Source organism: Mustela erminea, chromosome 10 (assembly GCF_009829155.1).
Source record: "Mustela erminea isolate mMusErm1 chromosome 10, mMusErm1.Pri, whole genome shotgun sequence".
Lineage (NCBI taxonomy): Eukaryota > Metazoa > Chordata > Mammalia > Carnivora > Mustelidae > Mustela > Mustela erminea.
In genome coordinates, this window is record NC_045623.1 from 2,634,038 (window position 1) to 2,649,692 (window position 15,655).

Sequence of the window (15,655 nt, forward strand, 5' to 3'; positions counted from 1 at the left end):
TTAAAGAAATTGGCATCTGTTAAAGATATGAAAGGAAATTTTCTATTTTTAGTAACAGGTAAATTGTGAAAAACTGTCTCATGAGAAGATCCATTAATACTTTCTTATTTGCTTTTGTAGAAATCTAGGAAGGGAATTTAAATTTTTTTTTTAAAGATTTTATTTATTTATTTGAGAGAGAGAGACAGTGAGAGAGAGCATGAGCGAGGAGGTCAGAGGGAGAAGCAGACTCCCCATGGAGCTGGGAGCCTGATGTGGGATTCAATCCTGGGACTCCGGGATCATGACCTGAGCCGAAGGCAGTCGTCCAACCAACTGAGCCACCCAGGCATCCCGGGAATTTAAATTTTTTAAAAGATTTTATTTCAGAAAGAGGGGAGAAAGCACACAAGCAGGAACAGGGGGAGGGGTAAGGGCAGAGGGAGAGGGAGGGGTCAGGGCTGAGCAGGGAGTCCTGGGCTCTGTCCCAGGACCCTGGGGTCCTGACCTGAGTGGAAGGCAGATGCTTAACAGACTGAGCCACCCACAGGTCCCTAGATCTGGAATTTAAAGGATTATCAATTTGCATCTGAATGTGTGCTTGTGAGTGTTGAGGGTGACAGGGAGGGAAGAAGTCTGGGACGTTGAGATGTTAAGAAGTTCCTAGGAACTTCTCCTGGGATCATAATGATTCATTGTTCTTTGGTGCTTGCTTCCTTTTGTAGTACTGGTTTCTTTTCCTGAGGGTAGCTTTGCTTATCTTCTGAGGCTAGGGAAGCTGATGTTTGCTGTGCATCAGCAGGATCTGCATCAGGGAGACATTCCTTGGTGTAATGTAATGCTTGGCTGTCACTGAAGATGATAGGACAATCTGAGATCTCATTGGTGAGGGGTGCACTTGACTGGTTGTTGAGGAGCTCTGGGCTTGATGACCTAGCTGTCTGAGCTTGATTTTGCTGCTCCATTTGGGTCATTTCCTTCTGTTGCAGCATCTTCTCTTTCAGGTACTGGTACAGAGGACTGGAATAGACAGTACCTCTCTCTACAAAACCAGGTTCTTGGTTCTTATGCATCGTCTCTTCAAGTCTGGTCTGGGGGACTGAAACATCATATCTTTTCGTGGCTGGATTTTGTTGGTCATTGGCTTCTGCCAACTCTTGGGGGGTTTCATCCTCTTCCAATATTGCAGGTTCCTCTCTTTCAAGGTGTGTTTTGGGGGATGCTGAATTGTCCTCATCTAGATTTTTTACTGGAGCGTCCTGGGTCTCTGGTGTCCTACCTTCTTCTCCTTTGGTACTTGGGCCTTGGACCTTTAGCTTTCTTCTGCTGTCTTCCTTTGCTGGAAGCTGCTTTATGGAAAACTGGTCAGTGAAGTCTGCCTCCAGGGACTTTCTGTCTTTACCTCTTGTTGTGGATTCCTGTGCCTCTGGATGTCCATTGGGGTACATAGCTGGACCTGGGCCTTTTGTCCCTGAGCCCAGACTTCTGTGCTCTTCTCTGGTAGCCCATTCTGGTTCCTCAGTGAGCTGCTTATCCTGTTCTTCAACTCTGACTGCTAGCACCACATCCTCCACAGTTCTGCTTTCCTCACCCAGTGCTACCTGTTTCTCAGTGTCTGGGTTACCATTGTGACTTCTTTCCACAGACTCTCTGAGAGGGTCTCCTTGATTCTGGGAATCCCCTTGCACAGGGAGGTCATTTGTCTCTGAGCTGTTATCACCATCCTCTGGAGTCAGGCTGTTGGGAATTTCAGAAGAACCCTCATTATTCTGTGTGACTGTGGGCTCGGGATCCTCTTCCTGGTAACCATCATCATCCGTGACTGGCTTGTCATGAGTCTTGGTGACCCTCTTATTTTCGTCTCCAGACTGGTTCTTGAGTGGTGCTAATTCCTGTGTTCTTTCTCTTGCTCCTGATGTCCCTTCTGCTGCAGGGACATTTTTGCTACTCATAAGTGCTTTTGCTGTGCCTTCCTCAGCATGTCTTGCCTCTTCTTCTGGGGTGACTATTCTTTCAATTTCCGGATGGTTCTGATCTCCTCCTTCTGAGCTCGACTCTTGTGTTTTAGAACCTGCTTTAGCATCCCTTTTTTTTGATGACTTTTGGAGTTCCTGATACTTTCCATCCTGTCGTTGGTCTTCCAGGGTTAGTAGCTGAATTTCTATCTCATTTTCTTCCTGTTCTGCTGTTCCATGGACCTCAGGGCCTCTCCTCTCTTTCCTTATAGCCCTAACATCAGGTGTTTCTGAAACATTTCTGTTATTACCTTGGACAGGCAGGTCCTTTGTTTCTTGTTCTTTTTCTTGTGCTGTTGGTTCTTGGGTCTCAGATGCTCTGCCATCACCCCCAGGTTCAGCTGGATTCTTTGTCTCAGGTGGTGTCCTGTCGGCATCCTCTCCTTGTCCTTGGGTCACGGATGTTCTATCATCATCCTCAGGATCAGTTAGTTTCTCTGTCTGCAATGGTTTCTGGGCAGCAGCTTGTTTTGGCAGGTCAGCAGGTTCTGAATTGGGCTCATAATTTCCTGGAAGTGATAGTTCTTGTGTTTTAGAATGTTCCTTAACACCCTTTTCTGTTGTAACTTCCTGATCTTTGGAAGGCCTCTGTGTTGTTTTTTCTGGTGGAGAACTTTGTGTTCTTAGGTTCCCTTTCTGTTCTCCACATTGATCCCTTGTCTTAGTGATACTTTGCTTCCTGACTGGTTTATCTCCCTCCATGGGACTCTCCTTATCCTGTTCCTCCTGCTTTGTGGGACTGTCAGTCTGTTCTGATTCTGCTGTTGTCTTATTTGTCTCAAGTTGAGCCCCATTGTCTCCTGTTGCTGACACATCTTGGGCCACCTCCTGGCTCTGTTGATCTCCTTCCAGGTGTTGGTTCTTAGGGTCATTGTGCCCAGGTTCTTCCACTGGCAGTTTGCAAGTCTTGGTGTTTTCAACCCCATTGTGTCCAACTGCTCCCCTTTCTGTAGGGTTGAACTGAGCTGATGATGTCATTCCTGAAGGAGGTACAGCTCTGTCTTGAGTTGGTGGCATTTGCTCTGTCCACTGGCCAGTGCCACTGGTCACCTGAAGATCCATATCATCAGGTTTCTCCTCTAGATTAGACACTTGTCTTGGTTCTGATTTTAGTAATGATTGTATATCAAGATAGGAGAGGTTCAACAAGTTGAAGATTGCAAGAACAAATTCATCAAAACTGATGGTGCCACTGCTGTCAGTATCCAGAAGGTTCAAGTTTCTCTCCACAGCATGAATGACACGTGGCTGCATGAAAACACAGTGAGAAATCAGGCTATTTATATGTGGTTAAGCACCCTGAGTGGCTGCATATATCCAAAGAATCCTCTTTTTTTTTTTTTTTTTTTTTAATCTTATTCCTCAGGAACTAGTGAAATTTCCCAAATAGGAAGAAATTGTTGATTCTGGATGCCATTTTTCATCAGAAAGCTATGCTAAGAAGGAGTTTTTACATCACTGTGAGTTGTATTTCCATATATACTGGCTCATGACTCCTCTCAGAACCTACTTTGCTGAAGCATAGCCCCAGTGAGGAAAACCTTATTTTCCTTTGTAAGACTCATTAAGCAATTGCACAGAGTAAGGAGCTGAGACTGAAAAAAGTTGTTCAAAACCAGTGAGTGCCAAGAGTTGATAGCCAAATGTAAAATAGGCAGGGATCACCTATGCCCATCTTGCATAGATTATGGAGAAAGGGTAAGTGGGGGAGAATTTCCACAACTCTCTGAATACCTTACCTGAAGAATGTCCCCAAACTCGCCCTGGATGAGCAGTTTCAACTCTGTGCAGGTCAATGTTGCCTTGTCACCATCCTCCTGGGCATACTTGTGGAATGTCTTGATTACACAGAGGACATCTTTTAGGAGCCGAGCCATCTTTCCCAACTCAGTAGACTGTGAGAAAGAATAAACAAATCTTATTTCCTAGGAAAACACCTTCAGGAAGGAGATACCTAGGTCATCCTTTTTCTGTCTCTCCCACAGTTCCACTGCCATCATCTGTTCTGTTCTGTCTATCTATCTATCTCTGTTAAGATATTGTATCTGCATTACAGTGATTTAGTTTTGTACCAGATAATGTCGGTGAGATCAGATCTGGCACAGGTGGGTATAGAAGGGACACTTCATCCCATCCTGTGGAAAACAGTGACACTCGTGTCTTCAGAGAAAGCTTTATTGCAAAAAGAATTGGAAAAAGAGCACAAATATAAGTACTAAAATGCACGAATGATGTCAACAGAATGGGACCAATCCTTCCAGCCTTAACTGAGAGTGTCTACCCATTTTCTCCTACCTTGGGTCAGTCTAACTCCTCTTCTTAAGAAAGTATAATTTTTACAGTTAGTAAAGCTTCTGGAGAAAAGAGAAGTAATGCCAAGAAAATCAATCCCTATATATGCAGGCTGAATCAACATGTTTTTATTATTTATTTACTTTTAAAGATTTTATTTACATATTTGACAGAGAAAGAGATCACAAGTAGGAAGAGAGGCAGGCAGAGAGAGAGGGGGAAACAGGCTCCCTGTTGAGCAGAGAGCCTGATGTGGGGCTCAATTCCAGGACCCTGAGATCATGACCTGAGCCAAAGGCAGAGGCTTAATCCACTGAGCCACCCAGGTACCCCTGAAGCAACATGTTTTTACCAAAAAGACATGGCTCAGTGAACCCACTGGTAAAACAAATAGAATCTCGACCCCTCAGTCATTACCCATCATTTAAATGACTCTGTATTTTCATTTTAGAATAGCTCTGAGTCCCATGTCTTGTTAAATAGTATTCATGCCTATGTCATATAGTTTATTATTATTTTTTTAAAGATTTTATTTATTTATTTGACAGAGAGAGCAAGAGAGCACAAGCAGGCAGAACATCAGAGGGAGAGGGAGAAGCAGGCTCCCCACTGAGCAGGGAGCCTGATGCGGGACTCGATCCCAGGACCTTGGGATCATGACCTGAGCTGAAGGCAGTTGCTTAACCAACTGAGCCACCCAGGTGTTCCAGTTTATATTTTGAAAAAAAGACAATGATTAAAGAAGTTCCAAAGCAAAGAATGTATCTGGGGGGCCGGAGCTCTCAGTTTAGCGGGATTAATAGTGGTCAAATTAGACTTGGGGTATGTCCCCTCTGGAATCCTTACACAATCTCACATATAAGCAGAGCAGCAACCAAGATCCCAAGTATGTTCAAGCATATGGCCTATGAGACTTACCTTGTTCACAAATGAGAGCAAGGAGAATAAAATGGGCAGCAGGCTGTGAGCTGACAGCAGGTACTGAAACCTTTTATTGAGTCCCTAATTGCACAGTTAGGAAGGAGACACCCTCCAGGTCTAATGCCCTGATTCATCACAAGCAAACCCTGTCTCCTCTCTTTGTCTACTCTCAGCTTCTCTTATTTTTGTTTCCTTTTTTAGGCAGCTTCAGTTAAGTCTTGGTTTCAGACTCATCCAAAGGAAGGAGAGGGGATATTTTTTTTCATTTGCTGACTTGCAGGTTATAGTTTTGAATGATCTTTGGGGTGGTGTTGGCTTTTTTTTTTTTTTCAACCTAAGGACACAACTACATTTCTGTTTGACAAATCATAGGGCTGGCAGAGACCTCAGAAGTCATCTGATTCCTTCCTCTGCCCACAGGATGGACTGTATTTGACCCAGCTGGACAGATGGGTGTCAATCATGTGTTTAAAAATAGAGGCACCATTGAGCCATGTGACAAGAGTGGAGATACCAGTTGATTCAGGTGTTTCAATGCTCTGCTCTCCTTGCCCTGAGGCAGAGTTAGAAAAAAAAAATTCTTGCTGGGTATGAACTTTGCTTACCTAGAATGTGCTATTTTTTTTTTTTTTAAAGTGATTGATATCTGCTCTTTAAAGGTACTTTTGTAATCCAAGGAGCTTAGAAATGGGCAGCCATATCCCGGTGTTCTTTATGTAAAGGGGAGAGGGAGACCTAGAAATTACCAATCTGAGGACAGGTAGGAGAGAGTCTGAGATGCTGAACTGGTAAATGTTTTTATTGCCATATAGATCCCTGTCCTTTTTTGCAGATAATATTTAATTAATCAGAGAATTAGATTAGTTGTTTTATTAGATATTTAAAAAGAGAACAGGGTAAGTTTTAAAACATTCTTGCCTGCTTATAAAAGCATGTAAGAAACAGACCCATGAAAACAACTATTAAAGGCCAAGACCAATAGCATGGAGGGATGCAGAGGGGGGTAATTTTACAAGAAGACTGAGGCTAAGGGCAGCATTGATATCGAGCAAAACCTTGCTTTGTTCCTCCTGATAACCAAAGCAAGTACAAGTACAGTGGAACTGAGTGTTGGGGTGGGGGTGGGGAATCTATGTTGATAGTTCCCACCTGTAAAAAATTTTCTCAGTACTGTCCTAAAATGCAGAAGCCTCTTCCTGAGAATTGGGATTGGCATGTGAAGGTCATCTTAATTCTGATCAGTCAAAATCTCCTGAGTACCTACTATTTTCCAGGCACTATGCCAGGCACTGGGGTGTTTAAAGTTGAGCAAATTCTGTCTCCCTGTTTTGGAGGTTACAGGACAGTTTCATGAGAAATGGCTGAAGTAAACAGTATTTTCAAGGTTGGAGTGGAAAGAAAGACGTAGGGGAAACATAACAGCTGTTTTGAAATGTTTGAAGGGTTTTCATGGGGATAAGGAATGGGATCGGAAGAGAAAGGAGCTTATATTCATTGAACACTTAAGACAGGTCAGGTACTTCACATGGGCGTTCTTAACTTAATCCTCATAGACCTTTTAGGTAGTTATTATCCTCTCTTAATAAATAAAGAAGTTAAGGCTCTTACTGGGCACTGTGGCCATGTGCCTAGTAAACAGAAAGCCTGGATTTAGAATTGAAATGCCTCAAGAATATCTCTGAGCTCATGGTATCTCTATTAGGTTGAATTCCTTATTCTGTGTAATGCCAGAGAATAGAGCTAGAATCAGTGATTGACAATTTCTAAAAAGAAGTCTTTAGTTTTTATTAAGAACTCTTTAAGGAACAGTGTTGTCTGTCAATGATGTAGACTGTTCTTAAGGTAACCAGATCCCTGTTCCTGGAACTGTCAAATAGAGGCTGAATCACAATCCATTGGCTAGGTAATGGGGGAGTACTGCCACAGCATGTGGCAAGGCCGGAGCGGCTTACAGGGAAGAACATTGAACTCTTTCAATCCTAAATGTCTATGTTTTTAGCTTATATTTTCTATTTAGAAGGTCAGGGTTGTATCTTGAACAATTAAAGCTCTTTTACAGGCATTCTTATTTTTTCAGCGCTTACTTAAGACCATTTATTAATACCCATGCTTCTGGGTGGGTGGTGACTTAAGGGATGCCAGAAGCAGGAGAGAAATGGGAAGAGGATAAGAATGATTTTTTGTTTAAAAAAATTCTTTAGACTACTATGCAATAAACTACAAACAATTCTATTACCAAGGAAAAGACCTGGGCTGCCCTTTCTTCTTTTAAAAAGATATCTCTAGGGAGCCTGGGTGGCTCAATGGGTTAAAGCCTCTGTCTTCGGCTCAGGTCATGATCCTGGGGTCCTGGGATTGAGTCCCGAGTTGGGCTCTCTGCTTAGCAGGGAGCCTGCTTTCCTTCCTCTCTTTCTCCCTGCCTCTCTGCCTACTTGTGATCTCTGTCTGTCAAATAAATACATAAAAAATCTTAGAAAAAAAGATTATCTCCAATAGTCCTTTCAACATGCCCTGTCCCTTCTAATTTTGCATAGGGATAATGAAGAAAGGGAGAGAGACAGAGTCAAAAGAAATTGATTAATAAAGAACTATGTCTGGGGTGCCTGGGTGGCTCATTCTGTTAAGCCCTGGACTCTTCACTTGATCTTAGCCAAAAAGGCTGAGGAGCAATAGTGCTGAACTCTTAATTTTAGGCTGGTAATGATCTCAGGGCCCTGGAATGCAGTCTCAGCTTAGCGGGAGTCTGCTTGAGAGTCTCTCTCTGCCCCTCCCCCCTCACATGCATGCTATCTCTCTGTCTCTCTTAAATAAACGAATGAATACATACCTATATACACAAATAAATAGAAACATATTTAAACATAAAACTATGTTTAAGAGCCTCTTACTTTCAAAGGTCACAACTGAAGTCTTCCATGAAGCTTCAAATAAAACCGATATGATGGCTACTTTGGAAGAGATGGTTAATAAAGCAACTTTTAAAAATATTTATGTATTTATGAGAGAGAGAGCTATGTGTGAGTGGGGCAGGGGCAGAGAAGGAGTGAGAGAGAGAAGCCAACTCTGCACTGAGTGTGGAGCCCAGATATGGAGCTAGCTCTCATGACCAGAGATCACGATCTGAGCTGAAATTAAATCCTACGCTTAACTGAGGGAGCCACACGGGCGCTCTGCTATTAAAGCAATTTATCATTATTATTATTATTTAAAGATTTTATTTAATTGACAGAGAGAGACACACAGAGAGAGGGAACACAAACAGGGGGAATGGGAGAGGGAGAAGCAGGCTTCCCGCTGAGCAGGGAGCCTGATGTGGGTCTCAGTCCCAGGACCCTGGGATCATGACCTGAGCCAAGGCAGATGCTTAGTGAATGAGCCACCCAGACGCCCAATAAAGCAATTTTTAATGAAACTCTGTAATACTGGAATATGTGGCAAGCAAAAAAGAAGACTTTAGTTTATATTTATAATTTCATTATCTTTTTTTCTTATTGTAAAAGTGTTCAGGATGATGGTAGACTGAGAAAATGTATATCCTTATGTCTCTCCGGGAATCTTCTAAAATAAAAATATACAGGAAGAAAAAAATAAATAAAAATTATAAGCAGAACTGGAGATTATAGCTTAGATTTAGGAAATTTATGGAAGTTGAAAAGTGGAGGATTGAATGTTCATAGAACATTTCAATTAAAACAGGTGGAGAAAGGCACAGTGCTGAATATGTTATGAAGGAGGGGCAAAGGTGAGGGCGGGTCCAGCCATCAAAACCTGGAGAAGCTCTGGACTCAGAATTAGCAGGTACAATGGAGGTGGGAGTAGGAAGTGAGGCTTTAAACAGGGAAAGTAATTGAGAGTTTATGTGAGGAACTTCTGTCTCAGTGGCCATACCCATATCCCTCCTCCACTTTAGAGCATGGAACATAGACATCTGAGCATATACTGCCTAACCTTCTTAGTAAATCCCCAAATGGCTCTTCCCTAAAGAGATTGAACAAAAGTCCTAGAAATGGTTAAGTGTAAACTTCTTGAGGGCAGGACTCTGTATCTTATTTTCCATATTATCCTCAGAAGCTGTATGTGTATCTGGACTACAGTAGGTGCTCTGTCATATTTGCTGACCAATAGATGGACTGAAAGCTAAGGCATTTAGTATAGATATTAATACTCTAGGAAAACCCTCTCCATATGAAATTAGTGGGGCATGGGGAAAGGGCAGGTCTGCATCCTGACAGCCATTTCTCTGCAAATTGACAGGTTTCTCATCCAGCCTGCTGCAAGTTCCCGTCTAGGTAAGAGAATTGGTGTGAAAACAGACCTATTTATTCAAATCAGAAGAAACTCAGATCTTTAAATTGGTATAAAGGGGCAACCTAGAATATTTAGGCATATCAGTAAATCAGCAGCATGAAAAAAAAAAAAAACAACACCAAAACCCACAAGATAAACAGACAAACTGAACCCAGAGGAAATAGATATAGTTCAGGAAGCAGAAGAGAAATGAAAAAAACCCAAAAACAAAAACAACCCTCAAATATACTCCAAAGAGATTAATTGAGGCAAGACCAGAGAACAAAAATCAGAGAATAAAATAGTATTTTTAGATTAAATTAAATAAAAAAATGAAGTGAAATAAATAAATGAAATAAAAAAAGAACAATAGAATTACAAAAGAAAACTTGGGTTTGGGGGGGCAGGATGGTGGAGAAGTACGAGGTGTTGTTTTAACCGGTCCCCTAAAGTGAGCTGATTATCTACCAAAGCACTCTGATCATTCATGAAATCAGCCTGAGATTAGAATTATACACTTCTGGATCTCTACTGGGGCAAAAGACTCCAGTGGACAGGTAAAGCGGAGTGGGAACATCGGACTGATATTGGAAGATAAACAAAAGGGGGAGGGAGCCACCAGAAGAGAGTGATTGGAAAGTAATGCCCCAATATGAGAGTGCCCTGTGTTTGGGGACCAGCATTAACTTGGAGTCTGGTTAAATGCACTCAAAAAGAGCAAAAGATCTTAAGGGGAAGTTGGTGGAATTGGGCGGTTAGGGACGCGGGCTTAAGCCCACAGACCCAGGACAGCCACAACAGGCACTGTGCCAGAGAGAGTGCAGTGAAGAAGTTGGGTCTTGGTCCTTGAGCCGCTGGGGCACCCATGAGAGGTGGTGGTATGTGAGAGAGTCTGGTGTGGATGCCAGCTGGCACTCTCTAGAATCACAGCCTGTTGCACTCTGCACTTGTGCCCTGTGACCAGGGTCTGAGTCGCCCTCCATGCTCTCCCCTGAGAGAGGTCTGTGAGGGTGAGAGCTGGTGCTCTCTAGGACCAGCGAGAGTCTGAACACTCCCAACCCTTGCCAGCCAGTGTGAAAATATCAGCGTGCTATCTCCAGTTGGGACCTCTCCAGGGGTCTAGACCTGCCCAGACAGCTGTGGCAGAGGCAGCCAAGGAAGCCAACTCTCTGAACTAGTACCTCTCGTGGTTTTGGTAGCAGCAGGGCACAAGCAGGAGCTCCTGCTACCCCTGAGACTGTGGCGGGGGTCATGCTCTGGGAGGTGACAGAGGGGGAGTTTATGTGCTCTGGAGCACCCAGAAGGGAACAGACTGAGGCTTCTCTCTGAGACAAAGGTCTGGGTGCAGTTTGCTTTCCTCTAAACCTCTGAAGAACCGAAGAACCTCCAAAAGCTGCCAAGGGGAGGAAAAAGAAAAGAAAAGGAAAAAAAAAAATCCTCTAGAGAACAAAAAAGAAAAGAAAGAAACAAACAAAAAAGCCTCCAGAGAACAAAAGCCTGAAAAGCCCATTTCCTCAGAGCCCAGACCTTTGAGGAGGGCAAGACTGCCTGAAAATCCACAGGGCAGGCCCCTCCTCCAGAAAGCCAGCCAAAACAAAGTAAAACAAAACAAAACAAGAGGACAGTCACCACAGGGTCCACATAAAACTGTAAAAGCACAATATCAGAGAAAAAGAAGATATTAAGCTCCCGGTATTGCCCTAAATCCTGTATACTTCATAGATACAACTTTTATTTTTAACTTGTTCCCACTATTCTTGTTCTTTTTGATTTTTTATATGTTTTTAACCTATTTACCATCATAATGAGAGGTTCAGTACAACAAATTCCATAATAACCTTTTAACTCGAACTTTTTTGATACATATATCTGTGTTTTTCATTTGCTTTTCTCTTTTTTTAAATATTCATATGGAGATAAACTTCAAGGTAATCAATCCTCTTTTCCCTGTCATTTCTAAACCTATATATAAACCAGTTTTAATCCCCCTTTATATCAGGAAAGTTGAGTCCTTTAACAAAGGTATCAAGGTAAACCCAGGAAGAATAAAAATAACCTACCTCGCCCACACTGAGAATTTACAACCACCCTTCCATCTTCTTCTTCTGTCAGTGTTTCTGTGTATTTGTTTTTATTCTGATCGTATATAAATCTTATGCTTATGGTTCATTTGGGCTGGATTCATCTTCTTCTTTTTTTTTTTTTTTCTTGTCATTTACTTTTGTCGGTCTTTTTGTTTGTCTGTTTTTGTTTGTATACTTTATAAGTCTTACCTTTGGGGCCCATTCAGGCTGGGTCTTCTCTTTTGTTTTTTCCTGTCTCTCCCTTTCTCTCTTTTTTTCTTTTTTCTTTCTTTTTGATGGGGACTCCCAATTGCTCAGAAGTGTTCCTGGGTGCACCTTGCCTGGACCATGGTTGATATATTCAGCTACACATCCCCTCAGCCATCTCTCACCAAAATGACTAGGAGCAAGAATGCCCATCAGAGGAAAAATTCAGAGACTGTGCCCTCTCCATCAGAGCTATTGGATGTGGACATAAACAGTAGGTCCGAAAGGGAATTCAGGCTAACAATTATCCAGGCAATGGCTAGGATGGAGAAAGCCATTAATGACAAAATCGAATTGATTAGGGCAGAGGTGAAAACCACCAGGGAAGATGTTAACAATGCTATCAATGAGTTCCAATCTAATCTAAATTCTCTAACTGCTAGGGTAAATGAGGCAGAAGATAGAATTAGTGATCTAGAGGACAAACTGATAGAGAAAAAGGATCAGGAGGAGGCCTGAAACAAATAGCTTAGAGGCCATGAAAACAGAATTAGGGAAATAAATGATGCCATGAAACATTCCAACGTCTGAATTATTGGAATCACAGAGTGGGCGGAGAAAGAAGAAGACTAGAGGAAATAGTTGAACAAATTCGCCATGAAAATTTTGGGAAATGGGAATGGAACCAGCATTTGTGACCTAGAGGCAGAAAGGTCTCCCCCCAAGATCACAAATCTAGAAAGACCTCGAGACACCTGATTGTGAAAATGATGAATCATAATTTTGGACAGGAGCTTTTGAAAGCAGCTAGGGGGAAGAGATTCTTTATGTACAGAGGAATAACATCAGAATAACATCAGACCTGTCCACAGAAACCTGGCAAGCCAGAAAGGGCTGGCAAGGTGTATTCAGGGCACTAAATGAAAAGAACATGCAGCCAAGAATACTTAATCCAGCAAGACTGATATTCAAAATGGATGGAGAGATAAAGACTTTCCAGGATCAGCAAGGTTTAAAAGAGTATGTGACCACCAAGACAGCACTATAAGAAATATTAAGGGGGGGCTCTATGAAAGAGGAAAAAACCCAAGAATATCATTGAACAGAAATTTACAGAGACAATCTATAGAAACAAGGACTTCACAGGTAACATGATGTCAATAAAAATATATCTCTCAAAAATGATTCTCAACGTGAATGGCCTAAATGCACCCATAAAACGGCACAGGGTTGCAGATTGGATAAAACGACAGGACCCATCCATATGTTGTCTACAAGAGACCCATTTTGAACCTAAGGGTATATCCAGACTGAAAGTGAAGGGATGGAGAAGCATCTTTCATGCCAATGGGCCTCAAAAGAAGGCTGGGTAGTGATTTTCTTATCAGATAAATTAGATTTTAAACTAAAAACTGTAGTCAGAGATACAGAAGGACACTACATCATTCTTAAAGGGACTATCCACCAAGAAGATCTAACACTTGTAAATATTTATGCCTCCAATATGGGAGCAGCCAACTACATAAGACAACTGTTAATCAAAATAAAGAGTCATATTGATATGAATACATTAATAGTAGGGGATCTTAACACGCCACTTTCAGTAATAGACAGATCATCCAAGCAGAAAATCAATAAAGAAACAAAAACATTGAATGACACATTGGACCAGATAGACCTCATAGATATATACAGAACATTCCACCTAAAACAACAGAATACTCATTCTTCTCATGTGCACATGGAACTTTCTCCAGAATAGACCACATACTGGGTCACAAATCAGGACTCAACTGATACCAAAATATTGAGATTATTCACTGCATATTCTCAGATCACAGTGCTTTGAAACTGGAGCTCAACCACAAGAAAAAGTTCAGAAGGAATTCAAACGCCTGGAAGCTAAAGACTACCTTGTTTAAGAATGCTTGTCAAGCAGAGACAGTCAATTATCATATGGTTTCACTTATTTGTGGAACATAACAAATATCATGGAGGACAAGGGGTGTTAGAGAGGAGAAGGGAGTTGGGGTAAATTAGAAGGGGAGGTGAATCATGAGAGACTATGGACTCTGAAAAACAATCTGAGGTGTTTGAAATGGCGGTGGGGTGGGAGGTTGGGGTACCAGGTGGTGGGTATTATAGAGGGCATGGATTGCATGGAGCACTGGGTGTGGTGAAAAAATAATGAATACTGTTCTTCTGAAAATAAATAAATTAATTTAAAAAAAAAAGAAACTCTCTCACCAATAAAATAAAAAAAAAATAAAGAATGCTTGGATCAACCAGGAAGTCAAAGAAGAACTTAAACAATTCATGGAAACCAATGAGAATGAAGACACTTAGGTCCCAAACCTGTGGGATACAGCAAAGGTGGTTCTAAGGGGGAAATACATAGCCATCCAAGCCTCCCTCAAAAACACTGAAAAATCCAAAATACACCAGATGTCTTTACACCTTAAAGAACTGGAGAATCACCAACAAATTAAGTCAATCGCACACACAAGAAGGGAAATAATCAAGATGAGAGCAGAGATCAATGAGATAGAAACTAGATATACAGTAGAATGCATCAACGAAACTAGAAGCTGGTTCTTTGAAAGAATCAGTAAGATCAATAAACCATTGGCAAACTAATCCAAAAGAAAAGACAGTAGGCCCAAATTAATAAACTTATGAATGAAAAGGGAGAGATCACAACTAACACCAAGGAAATAGAAATAATCATCAGAAATTATTATCATGCTAATAAGTTAAGCAACCTAGATGAAATGGATGCATTCCTGGAAAACTATAAACTTCCAAAACTGAATCAGGAAGAAATTGACAACCTGAATAGACTGATACCTAGTAATGAGATTGAAGCAGTGATCAAAAGCCGCCTAAAAAACAAGAGCTTAGGACCTGCCAGATTCCCTGAGGAATTCTACCAAACTTTCAAAGAAAAAATAATACCCATTCTTCTGAAGCTGTTTCAAAAAACTGAAGCAGAAGGAAAGCTTCCAGACTCTTTATGAAGGCAGCATTACCCTGATCCCCAAACCAGGCAAAGACCCCACAAAAAAGTAGAATTTCAGACTAATATCCCTGATGAATATGGATGCCAAGATTCTCAACAAAATCCTAGCTAATAGGGTCCAACAGTACACTAAAAAGATTTATCTGCCAAGACCAGGTGGGATTTATCCCTGGGTTGCAAGTATGGTTCAACATTTGCAAATCAATCAATGTGATAGAACAAATCAATAAGAGAAGAGAGAAGAACCACATGGTCCTCTCAATTGATACAGAAAAATCATTTGACACGATACAGCATCTGTTCCTGATTAAAACGATTCAAAGTGTAGGGATAGAGGGAACATTCCTCAACCTCATAAAATCTATCTATGAAAAACCCACAGGGAATATCATCCTCAATGGGGAAAAGCTGACAGCCTTTGCCTTGAGATCAGGAACACGACAAGGATGCCAGCTCTCACCACTGTTGTTCAACATAGTAATAGAAGTCCTAGCAACAGCAATCAGACAACAAAGAGAAATAAAGTTATTCAAATTGGCAATGAAGAAGTCAAACTCTCTCTTCGCAGATGACATAATACGTTGTATGGAGAACCCAAAAGACTCTACCCCCAAACTACTAGAACTCATACAGCAATTCAGTAATGTGGCAGGATACAAAATCAATGTACAGAAATCAGTGGCTTTCTTATACACGAACAATGAAAATACAGAAAGGAAAATTAGAGAATCGATTCCACTTAACTATAGCACCAAGAACCATAAGATACTTGGGAATAAACCTAACCAAAGAGGTAAGGGATCTATACTTGAGGAACTACAGAACACTCATGAAAGAAATTGAAGAAGACACAAAAAGATGGAACAGCTTTC

At 41.5% G+C, this 15,655-nt stretch overlaps 1 protein-coding gene across 1 annotated transcript; it reads right to left on the reverse strand.

Moving 5' to 3' along the window:
• Positions 1-492: 492 nt before the first annotated feature.
• TCHHL1 (trichohyalin like 1) lies at positions 493-5,256 on the reverse strand. Its single transcript, XM_032361630.1, has 3 exons — positions 5,205-5,256; positions 3,734-3,889; positions 493-3,242 (listed from the first exon to the last, which is right to left on the reverse strand). Exons 2-3 carry the CDS (start codon positions 3,869-3,871, stop codon positions 672-674), a joined length of 2,709 nt encoding a protein of 902 aa, XP_032217521.1. The 5' UTR covers positions 3,872-3,889; positions 5,205-5,256; the 3' UTR covers positions 493-671.
• Positions 5,257-15,655: the final 10,399 nt, after the last annotated feature.

Bases quoted from the DNA above. Each gene is read 5' to 3' on its own strand.
- TCHHL1 (XM_032361630.1), bottom strand. From the start codon at position 3,871: ATGGCTCGGCTCCTAAAAGATGTCCTCTGTGTAATCAAGACATTCCAC. The intron at 3,243-3,733 runs GTAAGGTATTCA...GTTTTCATGCAG, and splicing joins AGTTTGGGGACATTCTTCAG to CCACGTGTCATTCATGCTGT.